Source organism: Equus caballus, chromosome 14, assembly GCF_041296265.1.
Source record: "Equus caballus isolate H_3958 breed thoroughbred chromosome 14, TB-T2T, whole genome shotgun sequence".
Lineage (NCBI taxonomy): Eukaryota > Metazoa > Chordata > Mammalia > Perissodactyla > Equidae > Equus > Equus caballus.
The window spans coordinates 37421157-37445246 of NC_091697.1; the positions used below are offsets into that span (position 1 = coordinate 37421157).

At 45.9% G+C, this 24090-nt stretch overlaps 1 protein-coding gene across 2 annotated transcripts in view; it reads left to right on the top strand.

Moving 5' to 3' along the window:
* ADAM19 (ADAM metallopeptidase domain 19) overlaps nucleotides 1–24090 on the top strand; it is an 81579-nt gene that overhangs the window by 40970 nt on the left and 16519 nt on the right. For both annotated transcript variants that reach the window (XM_023617322.2, XM_023617324.2), the window contains 9 exons: nucleotides 4495–4687; nucleotides 5356–5421; nucleotides 9955–10026; nucleotides 13609–13775; nucleotides 15667–15751; nucleotides 16441–16580; nucleotides 18516–18693; nucleotides 21165–21254; nucleotides 23803–23998. In XM_023617322.2, the coding sequence (XP_023473090.1) occupies nucleotides 4495–4687; nucleotides 5356–5421; nucleotides 9955–10026; nucleotides 13609–13775; nucleotides 15667–15751; nucleotides 16441–16580; nucleotides 18516–18693; nucleotides 21165–21254; nucleotides 23803–23998 (1187 nt within the window). The remainder of the gene's footprint in view (nucleotides 1–4494; nucleotides 4688–5355; nucleotides 5422–9954; nucleotides 10027–13608; nucleotides 13776–15666; nucleotides 15752–16440; nucleotides 16581–18515; nucleotides 18694–21164; nucleotides 21255–23802; nucleotides 23999–24090) is intronic.

The window sequence follows — 24090 nt, forward strand, 5'->3', positions numbered from 1 at the left end:
GTTCTGCCCCTGGCTCTAACAGTAACTCACTGGGTGACCTTGGGCAAGTTCCTTTTCCTCTGCGCTTTGGTTCCTCTCGTCTGAAACGTTAAGGTAGATCAGACCACGAAAAGGACCCTTGAGCATCAGAAGTTCTGGGCTGCAGTGAGACCGGGCGCCCGGTGCAGGAGGAGGAGGCTCATGCACGCAGCCAGTGCATACCTGTCTGCCCCTTTGCCAAGGAGTGGCATGGCCCTTTCCTCTTTGAACACCTGGCCTTCCTTGAGCAGAATAGATAATAAATGCTACCTCTGTGTCAGGTACTTTGGGGAGTAAGCCCTCACAGGACAGTACTGTTAAGTCATGACAAGTGTAGATTCTCGAGTCAGACAGTTCCTGGTTTAAAGCCTGACAGATTACTTCAGTTCTCCAGCGTCAATTTTCTCACTTATAACATGGGGAAAACAATAGTGACGTCACTGGTGGATTTACATTAGGTGGTGAGTGCCAACTCCTTGAGAGAAGGGCTTTTTTTTTTTTTGTCATGCTGCATCCCCCTGTCTAGAACATAGTTCCTGGCACATAGCAGGTTTTCAATACATATGTGTTGAATGCCTACTGAATACAATGTTTGCACTCTGTGTAGTGTCTAATACACACTCAATGACTCTTAGCTATTCTTTTAAAATGTGACTTTGATTGTTAGTAAACATTGCCCATTACTTCAGTCGGTTATCATAGCAAACCCATGTGATGGTAGCATTCGTGACTTACACAATGCTAGTAGAAACCAGAGCCAGAATTGGAATCCAGGTGTGTCTCACCCCTGAGCCCAGACTTGCCTCTTGTGCCTTGCCACCCCATCGCAGAGGGAGCACATCACCTCTGTGCCTTCTTTCCTCCCTTCTCGGCTGCCTTTGAAGTTTCCTGTACCTCTGTCTCACTTGGATGCAGATTAGGGGGGAAGGAAAGAAGGGGAACAGGGTGGTTACCTCTTAAGATAGCTCTGGATGTGGGGATGTGGGATGTGTCCCCTTAGGTGTAGCTCTGAATGGGCAGATTCCCAGGAAGTGGTTCTTGCCTAGTTCCTTGAAGGATGCATTTGGGTGAGTCCTGCAGTTAGTCAGTCAGGGGTTAATCATGAATTGCCCCGCTGCCTGCCTGGCCTGCCCCACCAGGATTCCTCTGTACAATTTCATTTGTATCAAGCTCTTAACAATGAGAAATAGAATGCAGAGCAGAACAAAGAATAGCGTGTGAGGTCCCGGCCACCCAGCCTCCTGGGTCCTCCTCCCGTGCCCCGAGCTGAGCTCTGCCAGTGCTAATATTTAGCAAATTAGATCAACAGAGGCTGCTAGAAGGATAAATGACTGGTGGGTGCTCAGGGGAGGGCAGCTAGCAGGACTTGGGGATGGCGATGGAGGGGAGCCCAGGAACTAGATTCTCAGACATTCTCTGAGTGCTGGGGTCGGTGCCAGCCTATCCCCCATCCCGGGCAGTCTGGGAGGATTGCATCTGTGACATGGGGTGAGTTACCAAGGGCCACAGTAGGGGGAGGGAGGGGAGCTGCCACAGAATCCTGTTGCTGGAAAGACCTTCAGCGTCCTTGTGAGCCTGTGTTTCTCAAAGTATAATGTGCCCACTCCCTGAAGTGGAATTGCTTGGGGCTCTGTGAAAAGGCAGGCTCCTGCTGCAGAGCCTGGGCTCCAGGCCAAAGTTGCTGAATGTGGCTGTGCAGGGAGCTACTGTGGGACATGTTCACGATGCAGATGCTCAGGCCTACAGAATCCATAGCTCCTACATCTGTATTTTTAATATAATCGATAGAATATTCTAATAAATAGCTCTGGAAGCTCTGATCCTAGAGATCTCTGACACATGGGTTTGGAACTCACTGATGGAGGCTGATAGCATAGAGGTTAAGGGCGTGGGGTCCAGAATCTCCCAGACCTTAAATCTTTGGCTCCCGATACCCATGAGAGCTTGTTATTTAATCTTTCTGGGGCTCAGTTTCTTCATCTATACAATGGGACTCATGATGGTGCCTTCTAGTGTTGATGTGGAAATGAAATAAGAATGAGAGTTGTAAGCATAGTGCTGGGCCTGTGGTTAACTCCCAAAAAGTGGTATGTAAAAATGGAAAGGAGGCTGAATGCCTCCTTTGCCTTCTTATCTCCCAGCGGGTGTCTTACTTCAGATGGCCAGTTGGGTAACAGCCATTCACACCTCAGAGGAGAGTTGCTGGTGCCTGTCACTGGTAGCCATCTGTAGACTGAGATGTCTTTCTGACCCTCTCTACAGGGCTATTGTGACTGAGGCAGGGACCTGGGACAAGACTGCTTAGATTCTTACTGCCTGTGTGACTCTGGGTCAGTTAATTAACCTCACTGAGCCTTAGTTTTCTTGTTTGTATAGAGAGGATAATATTTGTAAGGATCATAAAAGTTGGTGTGAATAATGAAATACTCAGCATCAGTGCCTGGTTCATAGTAAAGTCCTGATAATTTATAGCCACCATGATTATTATTCACTGTGCACCAAATTTCTGTGTGGTCTCTATTTGGCCCAGAGGCTTATTCAAGTGATGTCCAGTCGACTACACTGGAACGTTCACCAATCCCTATGTGGAACTTTCCATTCACTGGGTGTTATCTCCGCAGCCACAACCTGATACACACAAACCATCAGCTGGTTTGTGGTCATCTCTCTATTCACATTTGTAGCCATTGGGGGAAATTGAAGTGACGGAAGGGAACTTGGTCAGCCCAGATGAGAAGATAGCTTGGGAACAGGATGCCCATAGCAGCTCTGCCTTCTGCCCTTTCCTGTCTGGACTTGGGAGCAGATGTGACCCTTGCTCTTTGCCCTACTCCCACCCCTAGCCGTTCAGGGAGCACCTTGGTTGTCCCGCTGAAGGGCTGACCCGGGATTGCTGCGTCAGCCTGGGCGAGGCAGCCAGGAAGTCGTCAGGCTCCATGGCACTGGAATGAGGTCAGCCAGGGATGGATTCCAGGAAGGGCTGCTGCTGATCAGAGCCTGGCACTGTCTCTCCTGAGAGCATCACAGGCGCTTCCCAAAGGGCAAAACCTGGGCAGGGATCCCGAGGGGTGAAGGGAGAGGATGGAAGCCGAGAAGCCACAAGAGACATCTTGCTAATTTGGAGTGGCAAAGACTGGCTTGGAGATACTTTTGCTTTTGAAATCTTGGGATGGATGAGGGCCTGAGGTTTTGGAGCACACATACTGCTGCTGGGCTTCTTCCTCACCCAGAGCCCTGAGGACTTTCCCTCACTGTAGTGTTCATCTCACTGTATCACGGATGGCAGATACCTGCTACACGGGCCCCTACTCACCCTTCCATTGATATTTGTGATAGTGATTGACGGTAAGTCGTGGCACTCTTTCTCCCCATCCAGACGAAGCTCTCAGAAGCCTCGTTGATGCACTGCTCCAGGCAGCTGCTCCAATCCCTCTGTGTTAGTGGTGATGAAACCTTTTTGCTGCCTCTGTTATACACCCTAGTGATTTACTTCCATGTTTGGACTTTAAGCTCCATGAGGGCAGGCACTGTGTCTATCTTGTTCACTACTCCATCCTTATAGATGTCATCCAATAGCATGATGCCTGGCACATAGCAGGAGCTCAGGAAATATTTGTGGAATGAATGACTGTCTGTCCTCCAGTGGGCTGACTTACTCGAGGACAAGGATTATGTCTAGATCACATCTAGTGCAGAGTCAGGGCTCAATGAGTGAAAGAATATAGTGAACGAACACATATTCTGAGTTCAACGCTAGCATCTATAACTGAGAGAAAAGTGGCCCCACATGCTTGGTTGTGGCTGTCACTTCACCAAAAGGCTGTCTTGCTCACCTAGGGAAGTTGGGGCTGGTAGGAAGGCCATTAGTGATGCCTCTAGGTTTGGTTTTAAAGCACAAAGGCACTTGTCTTCCCATTTAATTATCTCAAGAATCCCGTTAAGTTAGTAAATTATCATTTGCATTTACACATGGGAAAACTGAGGCTCAAAGTGATTTAAGAGGTTTGTTGAAGAGCATTTGACAATTCAATGTTGGTGCTAAGACCAGAACTTGGGTCTCTTCAACCCCAGGCCAGTGTTCTTTCTCCAGTCACCATACTGTTTTTTTCTGAGTCCATAAAGTTTCGACCTGTTATTTGTCATATGCCATGTTTGGATTGGGGAGGCTTTTTGGAATCCTGGTCCTACTGTCCTTTATGAGTGTTAACTGTCCCTAGTCTGGCCTTTTTAGAACCTTTTGAGCTTCTCTACGACAAGCTTTTAGTACCCTGAAATTGTGCACCACATTTCATATACATATTTATTTCTCTGACTTTGCATCAGATTCTCACCAAAGGGTGCATGACCCCATAATAAGGTTAAGAACCAATATTCAAAATCATCTGTGTCATTTTGCATATGGGGAAACAGGCCTGAGCAAGGGACTTTTCCAGGACCATGATCTTTGACCCGAGGTTCTATTTCTCCTGTCGACAGAGGACTGATTATGGTGAGCAGTAACCTCAGCTACATCATCGAGCCCCTCCCTGACAGCGAGGGCCACCACCTAATTTACAGATCTGAACATCTCAAGCTGCCCCCGGGGAACTGTGGGTTCGAGCACTCCAAGCCCACCGCCAGGGACTGGGTCCTTCCGTTTACAAACCAGACCAAGAAACGACCTCACAGGGTGAGTTCCTCACCGCAGGAGTCAGCCTGGGGATAGCCTTGTCCCCTCTGAGGACCTTTGCATCCAGGAGTATTTCTAAATCAAACGGATGTGGCCAAGAAAGAGGAAATCACTTTCTTCTTTTACTTTAAGTCACTATCGAGTGTGAGATACCCTTGTATTCGATAGAATAACTGTTTTGGGGAAAAACACTACTACATTTAAAATATTCTGAGATGCTGAGTTCAGAAACTTTAAAATGTGAGAAAAAAGTATATGCCTCCCTTTTTGGAATAGCCACTTAACCATATGCACAAAATGCTTGTATTTATTTATACCACAAATAGAGGTGTGTGGTTTAAATGTTTTTTGGGAACTTCCTTGTCAGCATGTTCTCTCACAGTATGTTGGCCTCTGTTCTGCCTGTACTAACCATCCTAGCTCATTATTTTTTGAGAATAAAGGACAGGACCCAGTGTCCCAGACCAGCCTCCAGTGATAACCGAGATGGCGGGCGGAAGGTGTAGTGAGGGTGATGACGACCACAGCCGGGCCTATCTCTAGTGCCAAGTACAAAATTAGTAAGGAGGTCCACTGCTTATCAACTATTACCATTTCTTAGCAGTTTTTTGAAATGAGGCCAAGTCCACCATTTCTACATCTCTGATCTGCTTATATCTCTTTCTTAGATAAAAAGGGAAGATTTACACTCCATGAAGTATGTGGAGCTTTACCTCGTGGCTGATTATGCAGAGGTAAGGGGAAGGCAATGAGTTTTAGCAGAACAACTATTCTCTTGATAGCTTCCATTCCAGGCTTCAAACTGCTTTGGGGAAATGCTGAAGCATTCATCTTTTTCCGGTTTGTCCTGTGATTTTGACCTTAAATCCGACCAAGGGCTGTTTTTGCTATTTTAAACATAGTTGGGGAAAAAACAAGAAAAAGTCTCTTCTAGCTTGATACATTAATCAGATAGAAAATGAAGACAATTAATGTTATTTGGATTAACATTTCTTAGACTGGGTCTGAAGACTTTTAGATTTTGATGCTTGTTCTTAAGGAGTCTATGAATTCTCTACAGAACTTTAGAAAATATTTTTTTACACTACTAGTGTGTTCTCAATCATCTGACTGAATGCAATTTTCTTGCCCATGTATGAGTCCATTTTTGTAATCATATTGGTGCCAAATGAGAGCCTAAATCTTTGGTTCCCAAAATGTGGTCCCTAGACGAGCAGCTTCAGCAGCATTCCAGAACCTGAGAAAATACAAATTCTTGGGCCACACCTCAGATGCACTGAATCCTAAAGTGTGGGGCTGGGGTTCAGCAATCCACATTTTAACAAGCCCTGTAGGGGATTCTGATACACAGGCATGTTTGCGAACTATTGACCTAAAGGAATAGCTATTTGGCCTTTATTTCCATATTCCTCAAATTAAACAGGTTCTCACAGGCCTTGGCTTCTAAGATTTGATGAAACTCATCTCTCTCATTCTATTATTTCATTTATTCATCCATGATTTCTTGATTCTATTGTTATGTGCCAAGCACAGACCCACCCCTGGCATCACAGAGTTTACAATAGCAGTGCAAAAATGCCCTAGTTGCAGGTGTGATAACTGCTAAGGTGGTTTATTATAGAGGATTAGAGTGCAGACAATGAGGGATCCAACGTGGTTTTGGGAATTGGGGAAAGCTTCTTTGAGGCGGTCATGTTGAAGCTGACACCTGAAGAGTGGGTTCAGGCCCTAGAGCCCATATTTGCACAAATTAGCTGTATTTTACCTCCAATTCTCACTTTACATAGTGACTCAACCACATAACTAAACACATCTTCAGGCCATGGAAAGTCATCATGAACTGAGCACTCGCCGTGTTCTAAGACTGCACGCTCACCTGAAGCTTCCCTTAGGACAAAATTCATCACAGCTCCGGGTTCTTTCGTACCCCATCCAGATGGTTTAGTTGCCAGCTCCTCCAAAAGGCCTCATTGTGAAGCGGATCTACCTAGTGCACAGTCCCAAAGCACAGATCCTGGAGGCAGTGCGGGATAGTGGAAAGAACACTAGACTTCGGGCCAGTGGCAGGAGGAGGTGTCCCTTGAGTTGTCTTAGAGACAAAGAGTTGTTAACTGCACAGCAAGTGGAGGTAAAGGGCATTCCAGGCCTAGGGGACATCATGTTCTGCTTGAAAAGAGGTTTGCTTTTAATTGGCATTGATATTGATTTCTCCAGCAGCCTTTTCTTTTTTTCTTTTTTTTGCTAAAGACTGGTGTGTGTGTAGGATGGGGGAGCAGTGTGAGGGGCAAAATATGAAGCTAATTTAAAAGCCAAGGAGGCTGTATGGTCATGGGAGGAGGTAATTGACACTGGCCCCTGCTGGGCAGGACCACCTGTGCTGGGAGGGCTGCTGGAAGAAAGCTGAGCTCCTCTGACTCCAGGACATTTTTCCTTTTAAGCTTTGCATCTAAGATCGTCTAATACAGTGGTCTTGAGCCATTTTTTTTCCAGCCACAGAATCCTTTGTTCAGATGAAAGCTCCTGGGACGCTGATAGCTAAGCATATAGAAACGCAGCTGCTCTAATGTGAAGGTGCGGGGACCCTCCCCTTCCACCCTGCACCCTCCCCGGTGGAATCTTGGTGCAGGGTTTTAACACCCATTGGGTGTGAGTCTCTGGAAGCTGGAGTAGTGGGGGCAGGGTAGGGATTGGGCATCTTCAGTCTCCTGACCTCCAGGGTCACAAACCCCCAAGAGAAAAGTGTCTGCCCAAGGTGCCTCCAGGACTGTGGTGTCACCTAGAGCCATCTTCTTGTTCCAGAGGAGAGTGCCCTCAGCACACCCTCACAGGCGTTCCCGGCAGGGCATGATTCATGCAGCATGGTGGCTAGGGAACGTGCTCATTTCTCAGGGTCCTGGACTTTGAATGGTTCCCGGAGCGGAGCGGGAGGGACATCATAGGCCAGGCTGGGTTCACAGGTTCACAAATCCCCGCCCTCCTCAGCACCCCTCCCCGCTCCCTCTTCCAGCGGCCTCTCATCCTCTGCAGGCAGAAATGTATTCCTGACAATTAATTAATCTGAGAGGATGGGAAGACAGGGAAGAGGAGGGCTGCCTTATCTGTGATTTACAGCCTGGTGCTGAGACAGGCCAGGCTCCTCCTCTGGGCTCTGAGCTCAATACGGGGAGCAGAGGCACGGGTAGTGTTGCTGCCTAGAGAGAAAGGTGTCAGCAGTCAATATGCCCAAGCAGCTGCTCACTCCCTGGGCGTGGGTGGGAGAGCCTGGGGTGGTTCTCAGCTTGTTCAGTCCTCAGCAGAAACAGGAAATGCAGGTGGGGGAAGAGCAAGGTTAGATGTTGTAGGGGACAGGATAGCTGTAAAAACAGAGATGCAGAGGACTTTCATGATACGGACAGAACGTGGGGTAGTTGGGAAAGGCCAGATGACACACCAGGTTTTACTTCCTGTGTCACCCTAGAAAGTATAAGGTTGAAATGTTCCTTTCTATAGATCAGGGGTCTGCAGACTACAGCCCATGGCCAAATCCAGACCACCACATGTTTTTGTCAATAAAGTTTTACTGAACACATCCATGCCTACTGCCATATATGTTGTCCGTGGCTGCTTTTGAGCTACAGTGGCAGAGTTGACTAGTTGTCATAGAGAAAATAAGCCTGCAAAGTCCAAAATATTTACAATATTTGTAAATAATTACAAATATTTGTAATTTATAATTACAGATCTATAAATTTATAATTTACAAAATATTTACAATAAAACCATTTACAGATAAAGTTTTCTGACTCCTACTTGAGATTCTTCTGGCCAAGATGATACGTTCCTTAAACTACAGGGGGATTATCAGGCAGTCATTGGAAGACAGAATTAATGTCTTTGAAAGACAAGGAAATCTGAATGTGTTCAATAATATTCACTAAATGCTGCAACACTTTCTGTGCAATGAGACCAATTTAGAAATGAGGTGACTCTATAGTGAGAAATTTCGGGATTAGCACCTTGGAAAACTGTAAGTCACAGGGCCTTACATTGAATTTAACTCTGTAGAAAGCGACGGTGAAAGTGAGATAATTGACAGTTCTTATGAGTGGCAGTTCCGAGGAAGCCCAGGAAAGTCCAAAAGCAGTGGGAGAATAGGAAACAGTGGGTTTCTTCCCTATGTCATGGCTGGAACACACCCCCATCCCAACAAATATCTTAGAGTGTTTTATTTGTTTTTTGTTTCTTGCTTGGATATTCTTGTGGGATGTGGTGGAGAATGGACGTGAAAGTTTAGAATTGAAATGACATATGTAGCGTGTAACAAAGGTAAATCAGATAGCTACCCAGATTCCTTCTAAGAATAGCAGTGGCAGGAAATGCTCATCATTTGCAAATTTAGGTTGCAGTTGTAGCAAATTTTATCTTTACACTGTGAAGCTTTCTTTCATTGTTGGAGCTGAAAGAGATCTACCCTTCTGAAGCAGGAATGATAAATGTGAGGCTACATACTGAATGTCCTCCTCCTGGTACCCGTGCCACACATTTCTAATCAAGCCCAGCACTCTTTGCTGCCGAGCCCCATTCAGTCTCAGAATTCTTCTCACTGTAGAAGGCACTGCCAATCGATCTGAGTTATTAATTGCAGTTATTTCTGTGCACGTTTTCTCAGCTCATTTCAATGGTATACTCCTTAAATACGGAATCTGCCATTATTGTTATTTCTGGCCCTCTCTCTATTTTGATTGAAGCTCCCCTAGGCTAGTACCAGGATTTCACACTCTGTGTCCTCCCTAGTGCCAAGAACAATGCCTTGCACATAAGCAGGCATTCAACAGCAATTTGACCAATGTTGACTGATCACATGTAGGGAGGCCTCATGAGATCCCTGTGATGGTAGCTTCATGTTGGGGTGATGACCAAGGCAAGGATTGGATTGGTCCCTCTTCTAAGTCCCAGTGGGAGTTTGCAAGAGGCCATGTAATTTGAAGGACAGATGAACAAGGTTGACTTCAAGGGCTGGAGAAAGAGAATTCAGTTCACTACACAACTATTGCATGCCCAACCTGTGCCCGGCATTGAGCGAGTAGTTGGGGATACCAGGATGGATGTGACCCAGGTTCTGCCCTTGCTGAGCTGATACTCTGTGTGTAGGGGAGACAGTTGTATAAAAACGATTGCTCATAGAAGATGGAAGAAGACAAAAGCTAATTCAAAGACAAGTAATGGGGCACAGGAGGGGTCCTGCAAGGGGTTTTGGAGTCTCACCCAGTTCTGCTTGCTCCGTTTAGTTTCAGAAGAATCGACGAGACCAGGATGCCACCAAATACAAGCTCATGGAGATCGCCAATTACGTTGATAAGGTGAGACCAGGTGTGTACTTTGTGGGAAAGGTGCCAGCACCTTTCAGGGGCCGAAGGATAGGAGATCACGTGGCACCTGAGTTGCCTTTCAATGGAATGGCTGCCGCAACCAGTTTCTGAGACAATAATAATGCCATAGAGGCTCAGAGTGGTCATGACAAAGCCCTCACTTTGACCTTAGCCAAGTAACTTATCTTCTTTGGGTTGCAGTTTTGTTTTGTTAATTTACAAAATAGAGGGGTTGGTCTGAATCAATGGCTTTCGATTATTTTTGTTTTTCTGGTGGAATCCTTCTTTTAAATGAAATCTTATGCCAGTGTCTAATATAAAAGCCAGATGAAAACAGATTGCTCTAACCTGAAGCAGGGGTGAGGACCCAGAGTACTGTCCTCTGACCCCTTCCCCTCACCCCTGCAGTGCCTCCTGGGGAACCTAGGACATGGAGGAGCCCAGTTTAAGAATGCTTTAAGGTTCTTTAAGGTTCTTTAAGGTTCCTTCCAAGTATAAAACCCAGGAATTCTGTGACTTAGGAGGGGATGAGGTAGTTCAGCATGGGAAAGGTAGAGAGCCTTAAAAGTTTAGGGGTGGGTTATTTTGGGCTAATCAGAGTAGTCTTCATCTGTAAAACGGTTCTGAAATTATTTCTTTTCTCTTAGAAAGACGGTGCGGATGGTTAACTTTCCTAGGTCAGACCCTTTTAAACATGTTCTTAGGAAATACCCAAATTCATGAATTTTACTAGAACAGGCTGGTCCGGGACTTGAGAGTACTTTATTTATATATTGTTTATATGAAAGAGGGTATTTATAGTGCAAAATGCAGTAGAATAGGTAACATAGAACGACAGTAGCCTCTTGATAGGCTAGTGTAAATAGTTTTAAAAAGTAGATGTTAACATCTTTGGGGTCACAGGTCTCTGAGAATCTGGTAACATTTATTGTACAATTTCAGGGCACTCGGAACTTCTGAAGCTTGACTCTGAGTCTGTTAGGGATTCTTGCATCACAGGTCTAAAGGGGAAGTCATTTTTTTCTAAACACTAGAAGATAAAGAAGAGAACTTAAGTATTTTTTAGGGATTTACAAGCAAATGGTGGTGTTCTGAAGTCATCAGGTGGGAGAATCTATGCCATATGGTTCTTTTCTGCCCTAGATGGCTCTGGAAACACCAGTCAGTGGTCAGTGACAGGTGAAAGTCAAACACTAGCATTTCCTGGAAGGAAGGACTCCAGGGACACAGTTTAGTACTCTCTCTAGCTCTCAGCTCAATCAACAATAACATCTAAATTATCCCACATCCCAAACACTCAACATCTGGGAAAACAAGAAAAGCTTTTTTCCCTAGGGCGTCTACAGGAGGCAGACACTGTTGTCACCCACGTGACATCTATTGTTCTGGAGACGCAGCAGGTGGGAGACTTGGCTAGGTCTCTCCTTTGTGAACTGTCCAGCTGGTCTGGGTGATAGAACCAAGGGTGTGATGAGAAGTGGAAGGAGAAGAGAGCATCAGCAAACGCCAGTCCTCACGTGAAGCCCCAGCCTTGCTGGCTGGTCCATTCTCTGATGCAGTCATGGTTCTCTTCTCAGCGGCTAATGTTAGTCCCTCCCAGCTGGGGCGCAGGAAGGCGAATCCACTTCTCTGAGGCTTGCTGACCCAGCTACTCAAACTGAACTGTTGTTGAACTAAAACTGGAATGAACTGCACTAATTTGCTGAATCCTGAACCCAATCCAAAGTGTTTTTTCTTAACTGTGAAAAAGCCAAGTTTAAGTCCTTAAAAAGATTCCTAGTCAAGCCAGTTCAAATTGGAATCCAAACCATTTATTTTCTGTAATGATTGACCTGGCACAAAAGAGGAAAATCAAAATTTCCATTGAAATCAACTGATATTTCACTGCACGTGGAGCCCATCTCATACCACAGTTTCTTGGAGGCAAGTTGATTCTCTGGATGTATAACTATGCCAAGTCTTAAGCAGTGTAGGATCATGTGTAGGCCCTGAGGTCTCACAATCTGGGCCTTAACCCTGGCTCCACATTCTTCCTGCTGAGACTTCAGGCAAGTTCCTGACCTTCTCTAAGCCTCAGTGCTTAATACATAGCAAGTGCTTGATAAACATTGGCGTTACCATTGTTATTTTTAGCTAGGGCAGTACGTGTCACTGATGGATTAAGGTGGTGTCTCCTGCTCAGGTGACCTAGGTTTACATGTGACTTTTGTTTTTTCAAAGTCACTGGCTCAGTAATCTCTAGGCTAGGCCAGTCAAAGAGTTTCTTGAACCTAGGCCTTCCAGTACTTAGCTTTAAAGAGAACCCTCTTCCTGCTTATTTGTGTATGAGATGAAAGATCCCATGTCATCAAGGTCAGATGTAGTTCTGGCCTTAAGGAGCCCAAGAGTCAGGTCTCATTTATAGAATTTCAGGATCTCCAGGTTGGACAGAATCCTGAAGGTTATTTGGGACCTTGCAGTCTAATGCTTGCAACCTGTTTATGGTATCTTTGCCAAAGCCTGAACACCTCCAGTGATGGAGAAGGAAACTTCTGAGAGTAAGCATATCTATCTACTTGTATATCATTTATACCCATCTACTTCCAAAATGAGTAGGAGACGTCTTACAATAATGTATCCATATATAATTTGGTGTATCCATACAATAGAAGACTATTCAGCAACATAAAAAGGAATGACAAGCTCATATGGGCTACAAGATGGATGAATCTCAAAAACGTGCTAAATGAAAGAAGCCAGACACAAAAGACCATATATTGTATAATTCTGTTTATAGGAAATGTCCAGAAAAGGTAAGTCTATAGAGACAGAAACTAGATTAGTGATTGCCAGAATCTGGCAGTGAAAATGGGAAATAAATATAAATGGACATAAAGGATCTTACTGGTGTGATGAAAATATTCTAAAATTTGATTATGGTCATCTCTTTACCGTAATACCAAATTTACCATCTTGGTAAATTTACTAAAAAATATTGAGCTGTACATCTAAAATGAGTGGATTTTATGTAAATTATACCTCAATAAAATTGCTTTTAAAAATTAATATATGAGAGAACATTGTAGACAAGTATGAAAAAGATAAGGACCAGGAAAGGAATTGGGAGGGATAATCATCCCTGACAGTCAGACCAAGGGTACTTATTACAGACGATGGCAAGGCTTGTCTCTGAGCTTACTTACAACCAGCTTGACTTGAAAGTGTTTTTCCTATTTTAAAATGGAATGTGTCTTTTTGTCTGTTTTACCTATTGACTGAACCTTACTTCAGGGCCATGTGGAACAACAGTGAGCCGTTTTCCCCATGAGAGCTCTGTACATATTTGAAAGCAACTCTATGTCCTATCTCAGTCTTTTCTCTAAGCTAAGTCATGCCAGCTCTGCCACTAGAATGCTGTGCATCTCTCTCAGGATGTCAGTTCCCATTTCTGAAAAAGGTAAATAACACCTATTGTCTCCTTCCCTTGGCAGCACGTGCAGCAGAGCAATCTGGTGTCTGCTCTGAGCACTTAGGGCCTTGTAAATCTCAGGTGATGTTGACAGATGACGCTGTGGCTCTTCTGTGTGCTTTCAGTTTTACCGATCGTTGAACATCCGGATTGCCCTCGTGGGCTTGGAAGTGTGGACTCATGGGAACATGTGTGAAGTTTCGGAGAACCCGTACTCTACTCTCTGGTCATTTCTCAGTTGGAGGCGCAAACTACTCACCCAGAAGAACCATGACAATGCACAATTAATCACGTAAATAGCCTTTTTCCATGTGTGTTGGCTTGGCCTTGGCTGCAAAGCCCCTGCCCCCAGTGCGTGTGCTGTCTGCCCCTTTCTTTCCCCAGTGTCGAGTGTTGGTTGTCCTAGGCCATGCTGCCTCTCTGGTCCAGGTAATCAAGGAATTCTCAGACTTGTGCTCTGTACCCAGCACACCCCGGAAAATGTTAAAAGGCCTACAAGTCGTAACAGTCCCAAGAAATGTTTACAACCTAGATGGGAAAATAGACTTAGATGTTGAATGTCTGAAATGTTTGGGGGTGTGTTTGGGAAGTGACTGGCTCTCGCTCATGGGCCTCTTTGAAACAGACTTTCTAAGGGGCGCATCGTGATCTTCTCGGCGCTTTTTTCTAGTGTGTGAGCTAAGCTCTCAAAGCAGGTGCAGGAGAGGGGCTTCCTTGGGTGGTCCTTCACTGCATTTCCAGGGGCTCAGGGATGAGAGCCGAGATAGTCAAAGTGGCAGGTAGTGCAGGAACCATGTGTTCAGTGGAAGGAGACATTGGGGGTGGGTGGGAGTTTCTTTAATCCTGGAGAGAAAAGAATAGACACTGTTGGGGGTCATGGTGGCTCCTGAAAGTCCCCCTAGGGTGATTATCTGGTATTTATTATTTTGAGGCAGTTACAACCAAGGGCATATAGGTAATAAAATCATTTTCCTTCTGTTCCCTAAACATCTCTCTGAATCAGCAATCATTTAAACCTTTGTTTACTCTTTAAAAGAAACCAGGGAAGTAGCCTGGAAGTACCCCAAATCTGGGCTGTGCGTAGTTACTTCATGGCACTACATTCACTCAGGAAGAGGTTTTGGTTACCTAAACTCTGGAAGCCTGTTGTCCTGCTTTGGGAAGGACTTCCTCAGAGCCATGTCTCAGTTGATGAAATAACCTGTAGGGCTTCATCTAGATTTGAATGTATTTTACATATTCCTTTGCAGATTGTTTCCCTAAAGAAGAGTCTGCCTTGAATTCAGCAAACATTAAGCACCTACTATGTGTCAGATTCTATGCTAAGTTCTGGTGACCCCAAATAAATAAGAGAGTCTTGGCTCTCAAAGGTATCGTGGTTCAGATGAGAAGACAAACATGGAGGAAATATAAAAGTACCACGTAATGAATTTCCATGTAGATCTTTCCAGTGAAGTACATGTTTGTGGCATGCATGGGAACACTGGTATTTTATTCTTTCCTTCTCCCCTGCCCTGGGTGTATACAGCTCAGAGAGGGATGTGTTAAACTGGGGGAATGTAGGTCTGGCTGTTGGCAGATTAGGATCACAATTGCAAAACAAAGGCAGAAACAGCTCATCCTTGTACCCAGCTGCACTTTGTGAGGCTCCTGATGGGACACATCTGTTTCCTTGGCCCCCGAATGATGTGGGAATGAAGCATCAGCCCCTACAGCTGCTGCCCAATCCCCCCACCCGACTCCAATACACATACCAGAGAGCCAGGGATGTGGCATGGGAACCCAGCAGCTGGCGGAAGTGGGCGTGATTCACTTCAGCACCAGAACCTGTGCCACCCATCCCTCTACCCCTCCCTCTGACCTTTTCCTCTGCAGCAGGAATGGGATGCAGCTTTGCAAGCCCTGCCCATTTCCTTCCAGGGAATGGGGCTATGGGCATATTGTGGGAAAAAGTGACCTTTTGCTCTCTCTTTCTGTTTCTTTGGAGCAGTAAGAGAATAGGTGAGAGGAAGTGAGAGGTGTGGTGACCTGGAAGTTGTCCAGTTAGGCTAGAATACCAGGGCCTCTCTCCTTGGGAATGTCTGTGGGGCCTGGGAACACCATAATGACCACCTGCTCCTGGGCACATTGGAACAGCCCGTGTAGCCCCCATCCGAATCACCCTCTCTCCCTCCCTCCTGCAGGGGCATGTCCTTCCATGGCACCACCATCGGCCTGGCCCCCCTCATGGCCATGTGCTCTGTGTACCAGTCTGGAGGCGTCAACATGGTGAGTCTCAGCCAGTATGTTGATGCTGCAGAAAGCGGAAAGCTGCCTCACAAGACAGGATATCATCTTGTAAAAAATAATTTCATATTTATTGTTGCAGAAAAAAATAAAGCTTGACATCAAAAAGGGCAATTGTTTAAAATGAAGTCATAAAGTTCTAAGAGATGGAGGTAGCCAGGGGTGAATTTTCATTTATTTGTAATTAATCCCCGATGTTCAAGCTCAGGAGAACCCTGAAACGATTACGTTAATACATCACTAGATCTCTCATATATTCCAAACCAGGGGCTGGGGAGTAGTAAGATAACAGAGATAAAAAATGTTTTTTATTCTAGGTCTTGTGTTGTTATGTATATCATTATGAAACAAGAGCCTGTCTCAAAGTCATGATTGGGAAATTACTACCTTCCTTTGAAATTCTCTCTGACTTTGTGAGAGTGTTTTGACTATTCAATTCTAGCCTGAGAATTAGGTATCAAGGAGGCTGCTGTGATCGGTTTGTCCACCTCTCTGTATCCATCCTGTGTATCAGCAGTCGCAGCATGGTACTTAAAAGCATAGGCTTTTATCACAGCCTGTGTGCACGGTGATCATGGAATCAGTGCAGAGCTGCAAGGCTTGGCTAAAGAAAAGGCAGGGTTGGGGGTAGGGAGAGCTGTCGTCTTGACCTAAACTCTCTCTCTGAGCAGGACCATTCCGAGAATGCCATTGGTGTGGCTGCCACCATGGCCCACGAAATGGGCCACAACTTTGGCATGAGCCATGATTCTGCAGATTGCTGCTCAGCCAGCGCAGCCGACGGTGGGTGCATCATGGCAGCTGCCACTGGGTGAGTCAGATAGGAAGGTGCAGAAGGCAGAGCATATGAGGCCGGTGCAACCCATGTGCTCCTCCCAGCCGGCCCCAGGGAGCCTCTGCTATACCTCTGCTGGGGGCCTTGGAGGGAAATGCAGCTTTGACAACAAAGACACTGGAAGGGGACCAAGAAAGGAAATGTATGGAAGGAGCACTAGGTTTCTAGCAAGAGGTTTGGTGCTGGTGGAACCCTGGATATACTTAATTTCTGTCTTAAGATCTTCAGCTGTAAAATTGGCCTGACCACCTGTATCTTTTTCTCTGCATGAATTTTTTATTTGTTTGTTTGTTTTTTTGAGGAAGCTTAGCCCTGAGCTAACTACTGCCAATCCTCCTCTTTTTGCTGAGGAAGACTGGCCCTGAGCTAACATCTGTGCCCATCTTCCTCTACTTTATATGTGGGACGCCTACCGCAGCATGGTGTTTTGCCAAGTGGTGCCACATCCGCACCCGGGATCCGAACCAGCGAACCCCGGGCCGCCGAGAAGCGGAACGTGCACACTTAACCGCTGCGCCACTGGGCCAGCCCCTCTCTGCGTGAATTTTTGATAAGGACCATTTTGATAACAGCCAAAACCCTTAATCTCTCCTTGTCAAGGGAGTTTGATGAGTGCTGTTATGTCCCAGCCTTGATTGAAAGTGCTGATGTAGCATCCAGAACAAGGAAAAGGAAGGGGAGCATCCACACACCCCAGGGTGACTCCTCAGGGAATTCACAGGCTGCGTTTACCATAAGGAACAAGGACAAGGCAGCAGCATCTGCCTGTAGTTGTGAGGGGTTTTTAAACTAGAGCCTTTGAAAGAGAATTCTGGAGTTTATTCAGAGGACTTATGTTTAGTGTCTGGACTCAGACAGCAGAGAGCATTGAGTTCTTCCAGGACCTGAGTCACTCTTTGGAAAGCGTCATGGTGGGAGCCCACCCCAGACTATTAGGACCTGCTTCTACTTCTTAGAGAAAATGCAGCTTTCTTGGAGCTCCAGTGTCCAGTGTTTTTCTGTCACCTGTCAGCTGTGATATGTAAAAGATGGTTCATGGGTCATGCTCAGATCCCTATGAGCCCACTGTTAAGTCTACCCCTTTCTCTCCCAATCTAAAAAGCATATTTGTAGACAAATGGTTGAGAGTTAATTACTACTCCAGTTTGCTTTTAAACTATTCACACATTTTAGTAGTTTAACAATTGTTAGTAAAAAATTCCTTGTGACACACGTGACAACTGAAGGAAACCCCCTGTGTGTAAGCTTTAGTTGGTTTAGAGAATTGGGATCAGGATAATTCTCCCTTTATGGACCCAAATGGTGGTACTATCTTACCACCAGGGAATGTATGACTTTTGATTCTTTTTCCCAACAGCGGGACCCAGGACCATTCATACCCTTGTGATAAAGACCATGCATTTGTGAGTTGGCTGGTCGAATTTGGAGTGCTGCCTCCATCCTTAGAACAGAGATCAAATCACTGGTCCAATGAAGAAGTTAAACCCATGATCTTGGCCTTTTTTGGCCTGGTCCTCTGTTCCAAGAAATTCTCCATCTAATATCAGCTTCAGGAAAAGTTTGGGTTGGCTGGTATTTAATTCAGCTCTAAGGCTCAAGAAACCTGTTGTATCATACTCATAACCCTTTATTTATTGCAACTCCTTCATGCAAATGGCAGAAAGTGCTACTTCTGATTTTCAAATACTTCCTCCATGCAGAAGGTGGGAAAGAAACCCAAACATTATGGGGTGGTTAGAAAGGATTGTAAGGTAATGTATCAGTGATGTTCTAAGGGAGCAGAATGTATGTGCATTTGACTGTGGGAGTCTGAGTCCAGGTGGAATCAGCCTAATGGGCAGCAGGATTGATGGCTCTTCTGGCTGCTTGATGCTCAGACGCCCAACTAACTCTGACCTTATTGTCTGCCAGGCATCCCTTCCCCCGAGTATTCAATGGATGCAACAGGAAGGAGCTAGACAGGTATCTGCAATCAGGTGGTGGGATGTGTCTCTCCAACATGCCAGATACCAGGACGCTGTATGGTGGCCGGAGATGTGGGAACGGGTACCTGGAAGAAGGGGAAGAGTGTGACTGTGGGGAGGAAGAGGTAAGGTGTCACAGCAATGCTATTGGGAGGGGAAGAATATGCATTGGTTTACAATCTCAATGTCAAAAAGAATGCAATTGAAAATTTCTTAGTCGTAGGCATTTCCTTCATACACATGGCTATCAAAGACCCCATCATAAATCAGATGTGGAGAGTAGGCCTTAAACATGGACCATTTCTGCCGACTCTCCCAGTTTGAGGTTGGCACTATTCAGGTCCAAGTCAAGGTGGCGTTCTCTTTGGGAGCATCTGTTCTAACCAGAAACCACAGTCTCTTCCCCATTTGGCCTGCTTGGCCCTCCAGCTGCACCGAATTTATTCTGGAGGCCACAGAGCCGGATATATGAACTTGAACCTGGGCCTTAGGAGGATGCTTAAAATAACAAGCTCATGCTGTTTAGCCTGGAGAAGAGATGATTGAAAGGGGATGTAGGAAGTACTGTCAGGCCTGGAAAGGGCTGCGAGGAGGAAGAAGGAGCAGAACTGTTTGTGTGGGAGCTGTTCCCTTCCTTCTGTCTTCAGAATGAGTGTGGCCAGCACGCAGCGGAGCTCTGTCGTTTGTAACAGATGTGTGTTGTTCTGCAAAAAGCAGAACTGGATAGTTTCATCTCTATTTTTTGAAGAATGAAAATATGTGGGCTAACATATGCAAAACAATCTGGGGGGAATACATGAGTAACAGTAAAGGATGGGGGGAGATTGAGGGTCTGTGTATGTGGAAAAGGCTATTTGTATAACCTTCTCTGTGGTTTGATTTTTTTTTTAATGCCAGCATAGAACTTTCATAATAAAACAAGAACTGTTTAAAGACTCCACCACCCCCACCACCAGGAGTTCAGAGGGATAAGCCCAGACCCTTCAGAAAGGAGGGAGTGGTGTTATCATGGAGAGCCCAGTGGGGATGAGGAGCAGCCCATGAGTGGGCTCAGCAAGTTGGCTTATATTTGGAGCAGTTGCTTATTCAACACATGTGCAAGGAGTGTGGGGTGCTATGTTGCATGCTAGGTATAGAATGGATAGCAAAAATGGATGTGGTCCCTGTCCTTGTGGAGTGTATAGTCTAGTGGAGGAAACACACACTGACCAGATTAATTGCAAAGTATATAAATGCAACCTGTGATGTAGGGCTATGAGTGAGTATATGTGGTGTGAAGGGAGCCACCCTACTGGATGAGAGTATGACCTCTGACCCCATATCCAAAGACAAAGTTAGGAGTTAGGGAGGAACACAAGGAGAGAAGGCACATTTCAGGTCGGGGAGGAACTGTGCCTTGAGATGGGAAGAAACATGGTATGTTAGAAGGGAAGGAACATGTCTGCCTGGAGCCCAGGGTGGTGGGAGATTAGTGGAAGGAAAGTGTTCTTGTTCCTTCTCTTAGCGGAGACAGGCGGATGGGTATCTGTGGTTGGCCAGTGCCATGCTAGACCCCTGGACGTGGTTATGCTTATGATATGGTTAATAAGCATGGGGTGGGCTCCAGGCAAAAATGGCTTGAATTCGGCTCCAACATTTGTGAGGCGTGTGCTTCGACCAGGCACTGGACTTGTCTGAGCCTTGATTTCCCTATCTGTGAATTGGAATAATCCCGCCTCACCAGGCTGTGATGGATCTGTGCATGGAGCTCAAACCATTGTCATGAAATGGTTTATGGGTAGGCCTGTGAACAGAGTAGGAGTGTGATAAGGACATTCAGAGTCATTAGGGTGTCTCATCATCTTTGTAAATCTCACGTATGTTAACAAATCAGGACCTATAGGGCAGGAAGGAAGAGAGGAGAGCGTGGAACTCCGTAGAGACTTTCTATTCAGAAAAGATCCAGGCCAGTGAGGGTTGAGGAAGAGCAGCAGGTAGTGAAAGAAGTCTGAGGAAGCAGGCCAGGAAGCTGACATAAACTGTGTTTGGAGGGAGGTGGTTCCAGCATGCCCTTACTCCTGATGGCCACTTTTTACGGGGCAGCAAGGCCTGGGAGTGTCGGGCGAGGGAGGGCAGCTGTAGAACACAGAGTCTCTGGATGTTCTGTTGGGGACAAGACAGACAGAATTTCCATATGGTGTGATACTATGCCAAAAATCATATTTTAGAAGAATACATGGTTACAAGGGGAAATGTACATACCATGTTAAGTTAAAAAGCAATGAGGATATTGTGATTTTGTAAAACAAGTATATGTCTGTATATGTGGAGAGGAAAACACCTGGAAAAATATCCACACTCAAATCATAGCTGTTTGAACGTTGTGGTGTTACTGACGATTATGCGTTTGTCCATTTTCTATGATAAATACACATTACCTAACAATAATGCCATGCAGTGATTTTTTTGGTAAAGACTTCCAGGGGACTTGGGATCCAGGGGCATGTAGGGCAGGAACGGGGAAATGCAGGCGACAGGGAAGGCCCTCACCCTGCCCAGACTCCTGTCGCCCTGCCCTGCTGCCCCAGAGGCTCACGTCGTGCCCCTGCTTCCCCAGGAATGTAGTAACCCGTGCTGCAATGCCTCCAACTGCACCCTGAGAGAAGGGGCGGAGTGTGCCCATGGATCCTGCTGCCACCACTGCAAGGTAAGGGGCCCTCTTCCCCCTGCCCGGGGTCTGACCTGGAACCCAAAGCTCAGCTGGGGGTGACGGCTGGGATGCAGGCTCCATCCTGGGGAAGTGACGGCATCAAAGTTGGAAAGGCCCTGTGAACAAAGTTTACTCTTTCTTCCACTGGGCCTTGCTGAGTTGACATCATCCCAGGGGGCTGTGACTCCTGGGAGATGGGAGATTTCTTTTTAAAAGAAGAAGTGTCCTGAGAGAGTAGGTTTGGTTTTATTTGGAGCTTATAATAATAATCATCATAAATTTGATCAAGATTAGTGGACCTCTTATTAGATGCCAAGCACTGTGTGGAAAATTTTATATATGTCTTCTCATTCAGTCTTCACAAAAGTCCATGAGATGTATATTATTATCCTCCATTTAAGATGAGGAAGCTGGAGCTCAGAGGGGATAAGTGACCTTTCCAGGATCACACAGCCGGAAAGGGGCTAACCCAGGTCTCCCTGACTCTGGAGCCCATGCTCTTAATATTGATGTGGAAGATATGACCACAGGTTTTACTATTAGCCTACAGTCTCTTATCCACGATTTGGAAATTCAGAAAGTTCTAAAAACTGAAAAAAAAATTTTTTTTAACTCATTTGGCTACAAAATTTGACCTGAATTGCCATGAGACTAATTATAGACTTTAAAAAAAACCATACACACACACAGACTTAAAGTGAACATTTATATTTCTTTGCAGAAATATTAATGTGTTTGATTATAAAGTGTAATCCCAGGCCTTGCTGGGGGCTTATGTAATATACATGTGTGATGTACATGTGTATATACACATATGTGCACACATATGTATACTGTCTGCCTTCTGAAATCTGAAAAGTCCGAAGCCCATCTGGCCCCAAGGTTTTGAATAGGAACTGTGGACCTGTGCTCCACCTGCCACTTGCTGAGTGCTCATTATGTGCCAGATATTGTTCACATGTTTTATTCAAACTCATGCCTTCTAGCAACCCCACGAGAGGGTTGTTATCCCCATTTATGGGTGCGTGAATACAGAGAGGTTAAGAAGCTGCCCCAGACCCCGCTGCTGGTTAAGGAGCTGGGATTTGAACCCAGGCAGGCTGGCTCCAGGGTGAGTCCTCTTCCCCCATCCTGCTCCTGGATGGAGAGATGCATCTGGCGGCTTCCACCTCTACACATTGCCCATGCCCACCCTTGCAACAAGGCTCTGTGCTTTCAGCAAGCTGCTCAGATGGCCCCTTCTCAGCTTGTCTTCTGGGGGGACGTATTGTGGGTGGCGTGAAGTCACTCAGAAGCAAGGGTGAGTGCTATACTCAGACGTAGCTCTCCTTGCCTGGCTCAGGCGAACTAGAACGCCATCTGGTTTGACTCAAGGGCAGACCCGGCGTCCCCCCTGGGAGGCTGTGCTGGGTCGGGTCCTTCAAGTCTCAGACCAAGGCCTGAGAATAAGCATGCAGAGCAGAGTACTCGTCTCGTTCCATCCCAGGATTTCAGTTTGAGTTTCAGAAGGGATTCCCTAGAGAGAAGTGTGTGGGGAAAGATGAGGCTTGGAGTCTGAGGCCTTCAGTGCAAGCCTCGGCTGTGTGATTTGGAGCAGCCTCTTAACCATCATACCCTAGGTTCTTCAACGGTAAAATGGGAAGAGTACTGATAACACTGACCACCCAGAGTGACTGAAAGACTCGAGTGGAAGCTCAGTCTACCATTTGCCCAAGGTGTGCTGTTGATAGGTTACTGCATCTGCAGAATGAGGCAGATAGCAGTGTCTATCTCATGGATGCTGTGAGGATCGCGTGAGACAAATATGTGTAACGTATTCAGCCTGGTGCCTGGCTCAATAATGGAGATGTATTATTGCTAAAGTGCTTTGTAAGTTCAAAGATGTTGTGTGAATGCTAGTTTAGTGTGTGTGTGTATCCACACATGGGTATACATGTAGATGTTTAGGGGTGAATGTGTACTTATATTTGTATTGTATTTGCAGATGTATATTTGCAAATGGATCTGTATGTTTGCATATGTGAGTTTGTGTATGCCTCTGTGTGTGTGTATGTCTGTATCTGTGTGTATGTATTAGTGGGGCTGACTCTTCTGCTATTTACTAACCATGAGACTTTGGGTACATTGCTTAACCTCTTTGAGCCTCAGGTCTCATCATCTATAAAACAGAGATAATTACGCTACATAGGACTATCATGAAACTAACTGAATTAATATTTGTACTGGGCACTTAAATGGGAGCTCCATAAAAATAGCTGTAATTATTAAAGGACTTAGTAAACTGTAAATAGTTGCATAAATATTATTTCTAACCTACTTCTTAAGACTGCTATGAAGAGGAAGTGAGTTAGTATTTTGAAAACACCTTGAAAACTCATAAGTCACTATTCATATTAGAAGGTTGACGATGGTTTGAGCGAATGAGGTCATGTAAAAAGTGCTGTGAAATAATGGTAATGGGAAATGCTGTTCCACGAGAGTGACGCTCATGAGGATTGAGGGCAGATAGGAGGTTGACTGTTTTTCCTTGCCTTCCTCGGTTCAGCTGCTGGCCCCAGGCACCCTGTGCCGGGAGCAGGCGCGGCAGTGTGACCTCCCAGAGTTCTGCACGGGCGAGTCTCCCCATTGCCCCACCAACTTCTACCAGATGGACGGCACCCCCTGCGAGGGTGGCCAGGCCTACTGCTACAACGGCATGTGCCTCACCTACCAAGAGCAGTGCCAGCAGCTGTGGGGTCCTGGTAAGTGCTCTGCTGGTCCCCCCCGCCCCCCGCCCCCCTATGGCCGAGCCAGCCTCCCCTTTCAGGCACTCGGGGTAGCTTAGAATCTTGGC